General features: G+C 39.1%; 1 protein-coding gene across 5 annotated transcripts in view; it reads right to left on the reverse strand.

Annotated features, from left to right (window-relative positions):
• SLCO6A1 (solute carrier organic anion transporter family member 6A1) overlaps positions 1–15,666 on the reverse strand; it is a 149,593-nt gene extending 133,927 nt beyond the window's left edge. For 2 of the 5 annotated variants that reach the window (XR_648301.4, XR_648302.4), the window contains exon 1: positions 2,772–3,333. Coding sequence is in view for 3 of the 5 variants with exons in the window: in XM_009208840.4 (XP_009207104.3) it covers positions 2,772–3,165 (394 nt within the window). In the remaining 2 variants the exon portion in view is untranslated. Of the gene's footprint in view, positions 1–2,771; positions 3,334–15,066; positions 15,231–15,409 lie in introns of those variants that run through there. The other 3 variants (XM_009208841.4, XM_009208840.4, XM_003899965.5) reach the window with 3 other exon arrangements.
• Positions 15,667–16,240: the final 574 nt, after the last annotated feature.

The raw sequence follows: 16,240 nt of genomic DNA on the forward strand, positions 1-16,240 counted from the left end.
TAAAGGAGAAGGAAGGATGGAGGGAGAGGGAGAAGAAGAGAGGAAGGGAGGGAAGAAAGGTCTGAGTCTGGTCATAAGGAAACATCAAATAGACCCAGATTGAAGTTCATCCTGCACTACAAAAAAAGCCATACTCTGTAAGACTTCCAAGGACATAAGACACAAGAAGAAAATATGAGGAAGTGTTACAGATTAAAGACGACTTCTAAAATATGACAACTTAATGCAACATATGTCCCTGTATAGAATTTTGGCCCCAAAATGAAAAGAAGACAATATTGAGACAGCTGGCAATATCTGGATGGGACCACCAGTTCATAATTGGATGGTAGTATTGTACTGATATTCCTGTCTGTGAGGAGTGTATGATGGTTATGTAAGAGAGTGTCTCACTTTGGGAAGTTGCACACTGGAGTAGTTAGCAGTAATGGTGCACCATGTCTGAAAAAGTGGGCATGTATAGGGAAAGAGAAGGTAAAGGAAAAAATGTGGTAAAATGTTAACAGATGAAGAATCTAGTTCACTCGCAGGGAAACAGGTATTGTTTGTACTGCCTTTGCATTCCTTTTGCGTGTTTGAAATGATTTTAAAATTGTTTACAATGTAACTAAAAATAGATCAATTGACAAATAGAAAAATGAAGAAATATACCATTTTTATGAATGGAAGACTCAATATTATACCAAACTGAGCTAACTACCTATATGAAGTCAGTTAAGTTACAGAGCTAAAACCATATACTATCAATCACTTGTTCAGAAACCTTCAATGGCTCCTCATTACCCATCTAATAAGGGGATTACACTAAATTAGATAATACTTGCAAAGCACCTTACTCATGATCCAACAGAGTGGGAAGTAAATACCTTTTATATCCTTTCAGAATTCTGTCTGGTATTTAAAGGCCTTCATAATCTAGGCATAATCTGTCTTTTCCTTCCTTTTAAAATTCATTTATGCACTGAATACGTATTTATTGAGTGTCTTCTATACCTCAGTCACTAAGGAGACATGATGGATAATATAAATATAATTACCCCCTTATGGTGCCTAGATGAAACCATTATCTGGCCAAACTTGTCATTCACCGTTGTGAAACAAGCCTTTCTAAAACAAAACACTGATTCATTAACTCGCTTCCCTATTCAACAAATACTCTTTAACTTCATTCTGGCTTTCAAAACTGTACCTAACTATAAAGGCATAGTTCAAATGCTTGTTCTTCTAAGAAACTTCTTTGATAATCTCAAGACAAACTCGATGACTATGTGTTTGTTTTTCTAATATGGTTCTTACCACGTACAGCCTTCTGATTGCACTTACTTAGACCTAGCATCTTAGAGCAAAAAAGGGAACAAGTTTGTCAAATTCCAATGCCATCATTGAAAAGAGGCTAGTAAAGAATCTTGACGTAATAGGGGAGGTGAGAGCTATGGCCAAGTAGAGAAGCATGCCAGGTCTAAAGGTGTTCAAATTCACCTTCTTCAAAATATATGAGCAAAAATAACACCCTCAAGTTTAGCTTCTCTGGTATAAATTCGTAGATGAGGAAACAAGATCCAATAGACAGTGGCTGAGTCAGAATGTCTCAAATGTATGAGCAGGAGCAGAAACCATTCAATGATCATAGACACCGTTTTCAACTTTATTTTAAACTCCAGGTGATTCAGCCCAGAACTTCTCAGAGTTGGTGACAAACAACGATAAATGACTCAACAACACCTCTCTGCAGCCGGCTATCTGGAAGCCTGGCCCTCATCACCCACAATGTGTAGGATGGACTGTGCCAAATCAGGTACTGGAGGAGGTGAGGCACCGAAGCTCCTCCCAGCCGGTTAACCTGTTTTTGAAACCACCTTTGCAAAAATTGTAACTGAAGAAATTATGACAGTGAAAGAGATCAGACCTAATCCACTCCTTGCTTCTAACCTTTAAACTCCTTGTTCATTCCTGGGATTTAAACTCCTTGTTCATTCCTGAGCTTAGGTCGAACTAACTTTGGGAAGGAATTCATTTCATGGTTTGACTCTGAAACAAAATTGATAATAACCCTTTTCTGAAAAGATCTCCCTCTTGCCTGGGGACTAATCTGCTTTTGCAGGACTAACAAATCAGCTATAAGATTAGAAATTAAGGTTAGGGGTCATGCAGCCTCTGGCGCCAAGAGTCGGAACCTCCCCAAATTGCTCCCAGGGAAAACATCACTATTGTAAGACCCGAGATTGGTGCTTGAGATATTTTGCAGACCCTGCACTGGATGGATGAACTCACACCACCCAGACTGGCAATCTGGGTCAGCTACTTCTGCCATTCCACCCAGGAACAGAAGATGGCAAGAAAACCTGACTTCGGCCCCACTAGGACATCCCCAGGAACCTTGGACAGGTTCCTGACCAACCTGACCAATCAGCACTCCCCAGTTTCCGAGCAGCTGCCTGACAAATTATCTTTAAAAACTCTGATCCCATCCCAGAATGCTGGAGAGACTAATGTGAGCAATAATAAAACTCTGGTTTCCCGCACAGCCGGTTCTGCGTGTCTTACTCTTTCTCCATGGCAATTTCCCTTTCTTGATAAATCTGCTGTGTCTAGGCAGCGGGCAAGGTAAACCCATTGGTGGCTAAACTTTGATCCGACAACGCCTTGAGAAGTCAGACAGCAGCCTCAGGCTGGGCCACCCCAGGGCGTCCTCTGCCATCCTCCCTCTCCCACCTCCTCCGGTGCGGCCCCCTGCTGCCCTCGCCACAACACCCCGCGTCCTTCAGGCTCACCTTGACATAAGACCAGGATGCAGTAGAAAACCATGAAGCAGCGAATGTTATTGCAACACTCACAGCAGGGGCTGACTAGACAGCCCAAACCACAGAGCTGCTCCGAACTGTCATCCAGTTCTCCCGGCTTCCTGGAAACTGAGGACTTGTCTTTTTTCCTTTTTCGGAAACCGCCGAACCTTATCAAGGCCTCTGGAAGTAGTCTCAGATACCGGTATTTTTTCCTGTACTTCGAGGACTTAGAGGACTTCGAGGACTTTGAGGACTTCGAGGACTTCGGGGATTCCCTGGCCCTCGAGTGCTTAGCAGGCCGGGCCCGTGCGGCCTCCCGCGGCTCTACTCTTCCTGGGACTTCATACTGGTCCTCAGAGCGCCGGGCGACGTCTTCGGGCATGGCTCACTTTGGGCGCCTCCTGGCGACGCGGCCCAAGTGCTCTCTGCAGCCCGTCCTGTCTGGGCCAACCCAAAGGCCAGCCTGGCGAGGGCGTGGAAGGACTCAGTGGCCACAACGGGCTCCGGCAGCCCAAGCCTCCGGAGCGAACGTTTCTCCTAGGGCAGGAGGCAAACGTCCTCGCAGGGGGTTGACAGTTGAGAACTTCCAAGGCTTTTTTCCTTCTTTTCTTCCACGTGCGAAAGGGGAAAAAAAAATGCTACAAGTAGGTTTTGATAACTGCTAACACAGACAAGGAGCACCAGAGTAATTTTAATGGCAGTCAAAGATTGCCAGTACTTATTTACTAAATAATACTCATTAGGAAGCATGGGAAAAAAAAGTGGAACTGTCTGTCCCCGGTTTCCCCAGACTTACTTTATTGTGGTGGCTTTCCAACGGAAATATCTCACTAGAAACAACCTGAAAATCGTTGAAGGACCAGGAGAGAGCAGAAGACATTGGAAAAACAAACAAACAAACAAACAAAAAATTTCACCACAGTAAAAGATTTGGAGGCACAAATATCAGAAATCAATGTCCAAATGAATGTCCTTAAGTGAAGTGTTTTACACATAGAAATGATTGTCCTAGAAACTCTATCCCAACTCAAGAACACAAAAGATTATTATTTTCCACCTTAAATGAGGGCATGAGAACCAGAGGATTATTTTTTCAGGTAAAAAGTTTATAGAAGAGAAAGAATGTAAGTGAAGAGTAGAAGAGTAGTAGGATATGAAACGTGGCTTTTTTTTTTTTTTTTTTTTTTTTTTAAGGAAAATGCAACTTCTTATTGGTTTTCTTTTCTTAGGCTGATATATAAGCTCTTTAGGCCATGTATATGTGGAGGGTGACTTTCCAGGAGAGGTGGCATTATCTTCTCTCCTATGGATTGGACATTGTGTTGCCAAAACCAATTCAGCTCTTCAACAAGATTCTGTGCTGCTCCAATAGTGCTGGCCTGGTAGACCGGGGAACGAAGAATTAAGAACCACGGACCTGAAGCCTGAGCTTGACTCTACATTGCTTCATGACAATAAATATAAACAAACAAACAAACAAACAAACAAAAACCATAGGATTCCTAGGAGGTAGGAAAGACAGTGGGGAGTGGTGGACTCTTACTCTTGTGCTTCAAAACCAGAATGGGTACTGCTTGGGTGGAGAGAGGAAAAGACAACTCCATTAAAAATGAGTGGTACTGGGAATTTTGCTCCTACCCAGAATATAGAAAGCCAAATAAAATGTAACCCCCACCCCAATAATAACAACAACAACAAAGCTGGATAATATGAAAAAATATTTCTTTTTCATCAGAGAGCTACATTTCTATAGCTATGGTTGCTGTAAAGCAACTAGGCAAATTGATTCTAAAGGACAACAAGCCCCTCAGAAAAGGGATGGGACACACAAACCATTTTGCTTTTCAAAGAGCACAGAAGGAAAAAAGAGCAGTAGTAAAGGAAGATAGAAACACTTAAAATTTTAATGAATTCTTAAAGACCAGGGGAAGTTTAACAGTTTAGAAACCCTAGAAGCCTAAGAAACAAAGGGAGTCTACACCCATTTACCAGATCTTTGCTTAAGAGAAGAAAGCCTTTGGTGGTGGTAGACTGTCACTGAGAAAGAAGGAATACTTACTCTCCCACCTCCACTGACCCTTCTGCTATCCAAAGCAAAAGCAGTTTTGCCTCTGGGATTGAGGCAGGAAACTCTCATGCCCTCCAGTCTGTGACAAAGTTTATCTGTTACAGAAGAAAAAACCCACTGAAGGAGGAGCAGCAAACCATCCCATCCTAATGGCCTACCTTAAGATTGACTGCCACCAGAGAGAGGGATAGAAATAAAAACAGTCTTCCAAAAAGAGAGGAACAGGAACTTCATTTCTTCCCAACAACCCCACTGAAACAAGGCAAAGCCCAAACCTTGAGGTTCAGGCATTCCGGGCCTGTGAAAAATTTAGGCTGGACCAGGGGCAACCTGGCCTCTGCCTCGATGAGGAGTTTTGCATGAGTGAAAAAACAACAGCACTCCACCAATATAGTTGAGTCAAGAGAGCAGAGGGAAACCCTACCTGTGGTGCAAGCATAGAGGACCTGCTGAAAGCTAAGGGTGGAGTGGAAACACTGACAAACATACCTTCCACATTCTTTGATCAGCATATTTTTATTACATAATATAGGACACTAACATCCAGCTACAAAAATTGTAGTCTAAGTATTTAAGTAGAAATTGTGGATATTTGTTTACCTTGCTCATTTAAATTTAATAAACATCACACTTAATTCATGTTGGCTACCTTTATGATAGTACCATGCATGATAGAATTTCATGGTATGAGTTTACTATAATTTAACCACTTTCTTTTATATTGATGGCTCTTGGGTTGTTTTTCAATTTTTGCTCTGACCAGACTGAAATTAACATGGTTGTATGTATTTTCCTGAAAGACAGATCACTGATTTTAAAAAAAAACTTTTTATAGAAGATGTCGATCAGAGTTATAAAACTATCCCAATTACAGAAATATTAAATGTGAAAAAAATTATCTTTGAATCTTAAAATATATGCATATTAATTACATGTTTCCTAAAAGTTAGCGAGTAATTATCGTATAACATTTCAATACAGGCAATGAAATATAGCTACCAACTAAAGCATTCCCTGATGAGTTCAGCAATCCAAGTGCTTAAGATATTCAAGAAACCAGCTTAAACTAAACAATGAATGTTTATGAGGTGCTGTTTTATATTCTCTATGTAATATCTATTTCAGCTAAAAGCTCTAAACATGTAGGAAGAACTACTCACTAAAGTAACATATTGATGATAATTCATATAATCCTTTTAGCAAATGAGCCTATAAAGTAGATAAACAACATGATGGTGCAAATTATTATAATGTGGCTTTATATAAGATGACCTCAACTATTAAGAAATATAGAACTGTTTTCTCTTTTAGTGAATGGTCCTCATTTGCTTTGCTTTCCTGGTAAATGATTTTTACTTCCTCCCTGATAGACAATAGTGACATTTTTCTACAACTTCTAATATGCTACCACCTATAATTACGTAGTGACGCTTATTACATCTTTCCTATACAATATAAGATGTACAGGTTCTGTGTTGAAACTAATGTTAGATATCTGGTTGCTATAATTACTATTTTTCTTGATGACTACAGGCTTTTAATTTTACTTTATTTTATGTTTTGCTTTCTGTGAATCTTTTTAGTTTATTGAGATTAGAAGTTTAATTGCTAGATAAGTAAAATGCTGCATAATTTTTTAAGTCCAGAAGAAAACAAAGGCAGCTGGAGGAAAGGGGGGGGGACATGAAAGAAGGAAGTATTACATGTAACGAATAAAGTACAGACTTTGCTTAGTTGATATGTGATTTGGGGTAAGTCTTTTAAACATTCTGATCCTTAATTCTTCATTTGTAAAATTAGAATAATAATTATCCCATTTGAAAAATTACTGTGAAGATTAGAAGCAATGTATTAAAAGTATCTAACTCATTTTTGACATATGCTTAAACAAAGATTGTTATGTTTCAACTTATTAGAATAATGAGCCACTATATTAAAAAGTAACTACGGTTATATATACCTCCCTACAAGTCAGACCTTCATTGGTGGGTACAGATTTACCAACTGAGGGGGAAAACCTATCAGCAAATGTTCTCACAAAAGGCTGTAGAGAGAGGGCAACACTTCAGATTATCTGTAATGAACTGGTAGAAGTCACATAAGTAACAATATTTGCAAGAGGCATAACAGCGTAAGTTGATGTTTCTTGTGAGGTACATTAGAGGTTTGTTTGTTTGTTTATTTATTTATTTATTTATTTATTTATTTTGACATGGAGTCTCACTCTGTCACCCAGGCTGGAGTGCAGTGACCCAATCTCAGCTCATTGCAACCTCTGCCTCCTGGGTTCAAGTGATTCTCCTGCCTCAGCCTCCTGAGTAGCTGGGACTATAGGTGCGTGCCACCACACCTGACTTTTTTTTTTTGTATTTTTGTAGAGATGGGATTTCACAATGTTAGCCAGGATGGTCTCAATCTCCTGACCTTATGATCCACCTGCCTTGGCCTCCCAAAGTGCTGAGATTAGAGGTGTGAGCCACCACACCTGGCCCATTAGAGGTGATGTTTAAGACACTTAGAAAGCAAATCAAGTGCTATGACAATAAGTTGTAAAGCTTCATGGAGTAGCTTCAGGGACAACAAATTACCCTGATGAGGAGAGAGCTAGAATCAAAAGTGGAATAATATTTAGATGCCAATAAATGGTTTCCTACCTGAGACCTTTATGGAAGCAGAGGGCACTCAGAAGAAACTGGGAGATCTGGGGTCTTACAATTAAGAAATGTGTAAACATTGAAATAAACATTATATGGTTTGGCTGTGTCCCCATCCAAATCTCATCTTGATTTCCCATGTGTCATGGGAGGGACCTGGTGGGGCAGTTTCCCCCTTACTGTTCCATGGCAGTGAATAAGTTTCACAAGATCTAATGGTTTTATAAGGGGTTTCTGCTTTCACTTCTCCCTCATTCTCTCTTGCCACCACCATGTAAGAAGTGCCTTTCACGTTCTGCCATGATTGTGAGGCCTCCCCAGCCACGTGGAACTGTAAGTCCATTAAACCTCTTTCTTTTGTAATTTACCCAGTCTCAGTATGTCTTTATCACCAGTGTGAAAACAAACTAATACAGTATATTGATACCAGTAGAGTGGGGCACTGGTGAAAAGATACCCGAAAATGTGGAAGCAACTTTGGAACTGGGTAACAGGCAGAGGTTGGAACAGTTTGGAGGGCTCAGAAGAAGACAAAAAGAAGTGGGAAAGTTTGGAACTCCCTAGAGACTTGTCGAATAGCTTTGACAAAATTGCTGATAGTGATATGGACAATAAAATCCAGACTGAGGTGCTGTCAGTTGGAGATGAGGAACTTGTTGGGGACTGGAGCAAAGGTGACTCTTGTTATGTTTTAGCAAAGAAAGTAGTGACATTTTGCCCCTGCCCTAGAGGTTTGTGGAACTTTGAACTTAAGAGAGATGATTTAGAGTATCTGGCAGAAGAAATTTCTAAGCAGCAAAGTATTCAAGAGATGACTTGGGTGTGTTAAAGGCATTCAGTTTCAAAAGGGAAACAGAGCATAAAAGTTTGGAAAATTTGCAGCCCGACAATGTGATAGAAAAGAAAATCCCATTTTCTGAGGAGAAATTCAAGCCAGCTGCAGAAATTTGCAAAAGTAACGAGGAGCCAAATATCAATCACCAAGACAATGGGGAAAATATCTCTAGGGAAAGTCAGAGACCTTTGTGAAAGCCCCTCCCATCACAGGCCCAGAGGTTTAGGAGGAAGAAATGGCTTTGTGGACCAGGCCCAGGGTCTCCATGCTGTGTGCAGTCTAGAGACTTGGTGCTCTGTGCCCCAGCTGCTCCAGCCATGACTAAAAGTGGCCAACATACAGCTCAAGCTGTTGCTTCAGAGGGTGGGAGCTCTAAGCCTTGGAGATGTCCATGTAGTGTTAAGCCTACAGATACACCGAAGTCAAGAATTGAGGTTTGGGAACCTCTGCCTAGATTTCAGAGGATGTATGGAAACACCTGGATGCCCAGGTAAAGCTTGCTGCAGTGAGGGGTGCCTCATGGAGAACCTCTGCTAGGTACAGAAGGAAAATGTGGAGTTGGAGCTCCCACACAGAATCCCTACTGGGATACTGCCTAGTGGACATGTAAGAAGAGGGCCACAGTCCTCCAGCCTCCAGAATAGTAGATCTATTAAGAACATGCACCGTGTGCCTGGAAAAGCCACAGATACTCAATGCCAGCCCATGGAAGTAGCCGAGAGGGGGGCTATACCCTGCAATGCATTAAAAAAAAAGCATTTAAATGGCTTTAAATCACATTTTTAAAAAAGGTAACTCTAACAGAAGTATACTTCTAAAGGTCCTCTTCATTATCTGTCTTCTCATTCACCTGTTTATTACTTCATTTATTGACCTCTTAAATGATCTAATATCTTCAACTTCAATCCACTCTACCATTTTACACACTGAATTTCTAGGCATCACTACCTAATGAGTAAAAATAGTTTCATGTTTTGAATTAGTCCATTTTCATGCTGCTGATAGAGACATACCCGAGACTGGGAAGAAAGTTGTCCAAAGCCGTGGGAGCCCACCTCTTGCATCTGCATGACCTGGATGTGAGACATGGAGTCAAAGAAGATCATTTTGGAGCTTAAAGATTTGACTGCCCCACTGGATTTCAGATTTTTGTGGGGCCTGTGGCCCCTTTGTTCTGGCCAATTTCTTCCATTTGGAATGACTTTATTTACCTAATACCTGTACCCCCATTGTATCTGGAAAGAAACTAACTTGCTTTTGATTTTGCAGACTTATAGGTGGAAGGGACTTCCCTTCTCTCAGATGAGACTTTGGACTGTGGCCTTTTGAGTTAATGCTGAAGTGAGTTAAGACTTTGAGGTACTGTTGGGAAGGCATGATTGGTTTTGAAATGTAAGGACATGAGATTTGGGAGGGGCCGGGGTGGAAAGACATGGTTTTGTTCTGTCCCCACACAGATTTCTTCTTGAATTCCCATGTGTTGTGTAAGGGACCAGGTGGGAGATAATTGAATCATGGGGGCAGTTTTCCTTATACTGTTCTTGTGGTAGTGAATAAGTCTCATGAGATCTGATGGTTTTATAAGGGGTTTCCACCTTCACTTCTCTCTCATTCTCTCTTGCTGCTGCTATGTAAAAAGTGCGTTTTGCCTTCCACCGTGATTGTGAGGCCTCTCCAGCCATGTGGAACTGTAAGTCCATTAAACCTATTTTCCTTCCCAGTCTCGGGTACATCTTTATCAGAAGCATGAAAATGGACTAATTCAAAACACAAAACTATTTTTACTCATTAGGTAGTGAAGTCTAGAAATTCAGTGTGTAAAATGGTAGAGCGGATTGAAGTTGAAGATATTAGATCATTTAAGAGGTCAATAAATGAAGTAATAAACAGGTGAATGAGAAGACTGATGATGAAGAGGACCTTTAGAGGTATATTTCTCTTAGAGTTACTTTTTTTAAAAAAAAAAATGTGATTTAAAGCCATTTACAATGATTGCTAAGTGGAATGCTAAAGTTTTAAAACAAGTAAAGCTTTAAAAAATAAGTATTTTTGAAGAGAGAGTCTTCTGACACTTCTTACAGCAGTAAGGAAGATTTTACTGAAGACTATCATAATATAGGAGAGAAACTGTCCTCAACTCTCATGAATACAACAAAAACAAGCAAGGATTTATAAGCTAAACAGCAGATTGAGGGTGTCAGTGGATGGAAAATTATTAACAGGAGATATCAAAGGTAGGGGGATTCTTTCTAAACTGACTTAACAGGATTCTTGCTAAAGGCAGGCCAAGAACTTAGATATCAAGGGTGTGGGATGAGGAACTTGATCAGTTATGAAGGTTGATCAGACACTGAAGATCTGATGACTTAGCAGGATCCTTTGCTAAGTCTGATTTAGACAGGTTGAAGACAGAGCCCAAGGGTGAGGCCTACACAAAAAGAGGGCTCAATAGAGTCTGTTTAAAGTTTAATCAAAAAGTTTTTGTCAGTATGTATATTTAATGGTTAGCTTTTTGCACTATTAACATTTGGTTTATGGTACCTGAAATAAATCTGTTTCAATATACAGATACTTTTGAAGATAATACCTTAACAAGTTTTGAAAATAACATGTCTCATTGATGTTTTGAAAAGCTTATCAGCCAAATAATAAATTTATTTAATAAAGCTCATCAGCCAATACCACTGCTAACACCTTCATAGCAGTAAGGGAAAACGTACAGCAAAGGGAGTCAGGGAAGTATACTTAAAGGGTTTTGGGTGCTAGAGTTAGTCACAGGGTAGTCATATCAGGGATTGGTTAGAACTTGTGAACTATACAGGTTTTGGCACATTAAGTGATTGAATTTTCAAAACACGTTAAGAGTATGGGGAGTTACTGTTGGATCAGTTTGCATGTATCAGGGTACAAGACCTACAGACATATGGGTCCTAAAGAATAGATGTTAGAAGAGATTGACTTTAAGAGATCAATGTGGTCTGTAGTCACGGTTTGTTTGGGTAAGTTTATCTGATTTGCTAGTGCATTTTGCAAGTTGTGATTTCTGTGGATATCCTTAGCCCTCCCTTACAAATTAGCTGCCAGTAGGGATTCCCCATTTCCTCTACTTTATCAGAGGTACGAATGTTTTCAAAGATTTAAATTGCGGCCGGACACGGTGGCTCACGCCTGTAATCCCAGCACTCTGGGAGGCTGAGGCAGGCGGATCATGCGGTCAGGAAATCGAGACCATCCTGGCTAACAAGGTGAAACGCTATCTCTACTAAAAATACAAAAAATTAGCCAGGCGTGGTGGCAGGCGCCTGTAGTCTCAGCTACTGGGGAGGCTCAGGCAGGAGAATGGCGTGAACCCCGGAGGCGGAGCTTGCAGTGAGCCAAGATCGTGCCACTGTACTCCAGCCTGGGTGACAGAGCGAGACTCACTCTCAAAATAAATAAATAAATAAATAAATAATAAAAGTTAATTTGCTGCCATCTAGAGGGCATATATTTTTAGTTTTAGACTAAGTCTAAAAGAAATGGATTTCCACATTTAAAGTAGATTTCATCTTCTGTTACTTACGTTACTTATGTTTTCTTTCTAGAAAATATTTTCAATTGTTTTTAATCATAAAGTTATTTAACATTCCCAATTTTGTTTCCAGTACTCTATGAGAGTTGAACTAGTGTTATTGATTATGAACAGTATACAACAATGTATCTTTGTTTATATTGTGGTAACATTTTTTTTTTTTGAAACAGAGTCTCACTCTGTAGCCCAGGCTGGAGTGTAGTGGCCGGATCTCAGCTCATTGCAACCTCTGCCTCCCGGGTTCAAGCGATTCTCCTGCCTCAGCCCCTGAGTAGCTGGGATTACAGGCACACACTACCACGTCCAGCTAATTTTCGTATTTTTAGTAGAGATGGGGTTTCACCATGATGATCAGGCTGGTCTCGAACTCCTGAGCTCATGATCCGCCCACCTCGGCCTCCCAAAGTGCTAGGATTACAGGCGTGAGCCACCGTGCCCAGCCTGTGGTAACTTTTTAACTGTGCACAGTATATTTGTAAAATGATTTCAAAAGCAAAATGAAATGGGGTTCATGGGAAAAGGTCTCCTTTTTGCAGAATTTAGGGATGAGTCATGAATAGAGAAAGATCTTTGGAAGGTCAAGGAAGAGAGAAATACTGAAAAAGTATTGACACAAATGCAGGAACGGAGTAGAAATATATATATATATATATATATATATATATATATATATTTCAAAAATAACATTTAAAAAATCCAAAGATTATTTAATTGCAACTACAAATTTGCTAAATAAAGAGAAATACAGAATACAATGAGAATATACAAGAAGATCTGCCCTAAGCCAGAGGATTAAAAAAGATTCCCTCAGTAATCATTTAAGCTAAGAGCCATCGAATGATTAAGAATTTTCTAAGCCAAGGACTAGGTATAAGAAGAACAGAGGGAACAGCTTATGTGGCAGAAAAGAACATTGCACCTTCAAGGAATTGAGAAAAGACCAATGTCGTTAGAGTCAAATGTGCATGACCATTGGTCATGTAAACATTAGAGGCAGAGCAATGGAAATTCATCAGTCACTGATGACACAATCACACAACATATGTATTCTCTTGCATTATTCTAGCTGTAGTGAGCAACCAGTAAGAGGACTGACATGGATCAAGAAAACATACAGGGTGATATAGTTATCTTACTAAGATTTCATACATACTCTATGAAGATAACTATATTGTATAGTCAAGCCTCCCTCTAGGAATATCTAAATCTCTTCATCACATTTATTTTCCCTTTCTCTAACCCTAGGAGGGAGAGAACACATATTGTTCTCTAAATGTTCTCCTCAGAGAAACTCTTAATGTTTATGCAGTCACCTTGCATAACTGTGAGGCTTTCAGGCCTTTTAAAACTAAAGCCAGGAAAACTCAATTTATTCTGTCAGCATGTTAACCTTCTCATAACTTTCCTCTGCGGTAATGAGTAAAGAGCAAGATTTTTCCTTTTATGGGAATAAGAAAGGGAGGAAAATATACCAATATTTATTGGCTATTACAAAAGTGTCATCCAAGTATAGATAATTCTATATATTCAACAAACTTCAAACATAAATAGTATGGTTCTGATAATGAATTCCAATTCTTATTTAAATAAGAGAAGTCTTAAGACAAACGTACACAACTGAATGGTATAAAATTGCTGCTATACATTTTTTGTCATCTAAAAAAGAGTCATTTGTATACAGTTTGACCCAGAGTTTAGAATTTCCATGTTCTTTACCTATAATTTTTTATAAACTCACATTTTAAGAACCAAGGCATTATCAAGTGCATTTCAATACCTCTAGCCCTATAAACATACCTGTCTCAAACCTTTAAAAAACTAGATATTATGAAAGTCATCTTCTTCTAGGTATATTCTATAAAGTGTTCTCTCATTGCAGTGGAAGAGTTTTCTAGCCATGTTTCTTAGGACTACAACTTTTTATTGGATATGATCTCAAAAACATCCTCCACTGTGCAGAAATCATTGATTTAGATGCTTCTTTTACTACAAAGTTTAAATCTAATATGCCCTCCCCCCTCACTACCATGTAGTGGTCCATTATATAAAGGCTATGTACATCACTAGTCTTCAATATAAGTAATCCAAGTCTCCATCCTGCTTGGATGTAGGAAACCCACAGCTTTGCCAGTTGCACTTTCTCCATGAATTTCTTGGATGTTTCTGAAGGATATTAATGCATTTTATAAATCCCTAATGTGAATCTATGATTTTTTTTAAATGATACAATCACCACCCATACAAAAAAATCAGTAGGGTCAAATATTTATTTATTACATTAATTAGGGTATCAGCAAGATCATGAGACAGATTCAAAAGTAATTCGGGAAAGCAAAGTATTTATAGTGACTTAAAGACAAAAGAGTCGAATAAGAATTCTAATTTAAATTGGCTAATGCTAATATTAATTGGTTAATATCTTATCAGGCAATAAAACTGTAACTTTCAGGAGTCATCTTTTTTTATAGGAAATCACTTGCATCTCTTGAATAAAATTCATTTCTATTACTATCAAAAAAGAACCATTTGTATCAGTTTTCATAAGTTAGTGTTATAAGTTATGTTACCTTCACAGAGGCAAAAAAATTCTGTTCATTTCTAAATAGAAAGTCAAAGAAAAGTACTAACCCCTAGAGAATCAGATAATACCATGTAGCCTCTGCTGGACAGTACCCAGCATGAACCTGAAAGAATACCCGATAATCTTATTTGCCTGTTTCCAAGATTTTGATACTTTTTCTTAACATTTGCTTAACATCAGAGCTGCTGATTCCAGTAAGAAAGACACAGCACACATCTTCTGAAGGTTGCCACTAACTGACCTGAAACTAGCCATGACCAGGTTGTTACCCGTCTCTCCCAACAAGTTAATCCTAAGTGTAGAGTCCAACCAAAGTAGTCTACCATTTTGATTTGTCCAGGTCTGAGCGATTTCCTGAAATACGAGATTTTTCAATACAAAAGTGGGAAATCTCAGGCAAACCAGGACAAGTTGGTCATCCTAATACAAGCCTCTTCCTTAATTCCACAAAGAACAAGGAACCCCAAAATGTAATGTAACATAAAGCTAAATTTTACTTAAACCTTTGGGATATTACAATATAGAGTTACCATACCAAGAAGAAGAGGAAAACTCAAAACCAGACATTACATACTCCCAGCACCCTCTGGGTCAAAGCATTCCAATGGAACTCCTTGAGGATATCTCTGCCCCTGGTCTCCAAACTTTTGCCACATTAGATTTAACTTCTCCACATACAGGAGTATCCTTCAGCATAATTGTCTGGACTAAGATTCAGAACCAGGACTCCCAAGGACTCTAGAAGGAGATACAATGGGGGAGTTATTATTATTATTATTATTATTATTATTCTGAAAGAAAACAAATTTCAGAGAACTGGCTTCATTGCTAAGAAAGAAAAAAGTTTATTTATAATGTGGAATAATTCCACTTTTTATTATGGTATATTTCTATTCCAGAATGGGATATTAGCTTACCTTAGGAAAAGCCCTATTAAAATATTTGTATTTCTCCCCTAAAACAAAGAATATAACTGATCTCAAAGGTAAATTCAAGTTTCTCCACTTATAGAGACAAAAAATTCCTTGCAGTTTTGAAGTTGCAGAATTTTCCCCCACTTAATATGTGGTAATTTGTATTTTTCAAAGATGGCCGTAATAATATAACCTGCCCGTCATGTTCTCTCATGATGTGACATTGATAGCTCCCCATCAAAAGGTGGCATCTGTGTGTCTTCCCCTTGAATCTGGGCTGCCTTGTGACTACAGCCAGTGTGATGCACTCTGCCTTCTGATGCTAGGTCATAAAGGGATTTGAGACCCACCATCCTCAATTAAAAATATATACACATAAATTCAAAAATAATTTTTAAAAATTGTGACACAGACATGACAAGCTAAGAATTGTGTTCACATACAGAAGTAAATATGAATAAAATATTTCTTGGCTCTAACCATCCCTAATTATTCTTAATACTTTCACCTGAAAATTCAATTAGGTTCTCCTTCAATTTTGTTGAAAGCAAAATATTGGAAATTGCCAAACTTGCAAAAATATTTTTAATTATTACCATCATTCATTATTTCAACACTAACAACACCATTTCATGTAGTTCCTTTGTTTGGCATAGGAACATTTATGCATTTAGTGAAAACAGCACAGTAAGATCCCGGATGAGTAAGAAGTGTGCCTTACATTGGAGTGTGGAAAAGAAAGGCTGTGCAAAGAGAGAGGAAAACAGGTATGACACTCTGGCATGACCCCCTCCTCCAGCCTCAGGTTCTCAGGAACAGTACACGCGGAGTGCA

This window comes from Papio anubis, chromosome 5 (assembly GCF_008728515.1).
Source record: "Papio anubis isolate 15944 chromosome 5, Panubis1.0, whole genome shotgun sequence".
In the NCBI taxonomy this organism is placed as follows: domain Eukaryota; kingdom Metazoa; phylum Chordata; class Mammalia; order Primates; family Cercopithecidae; genus Papio; species Papio anubis.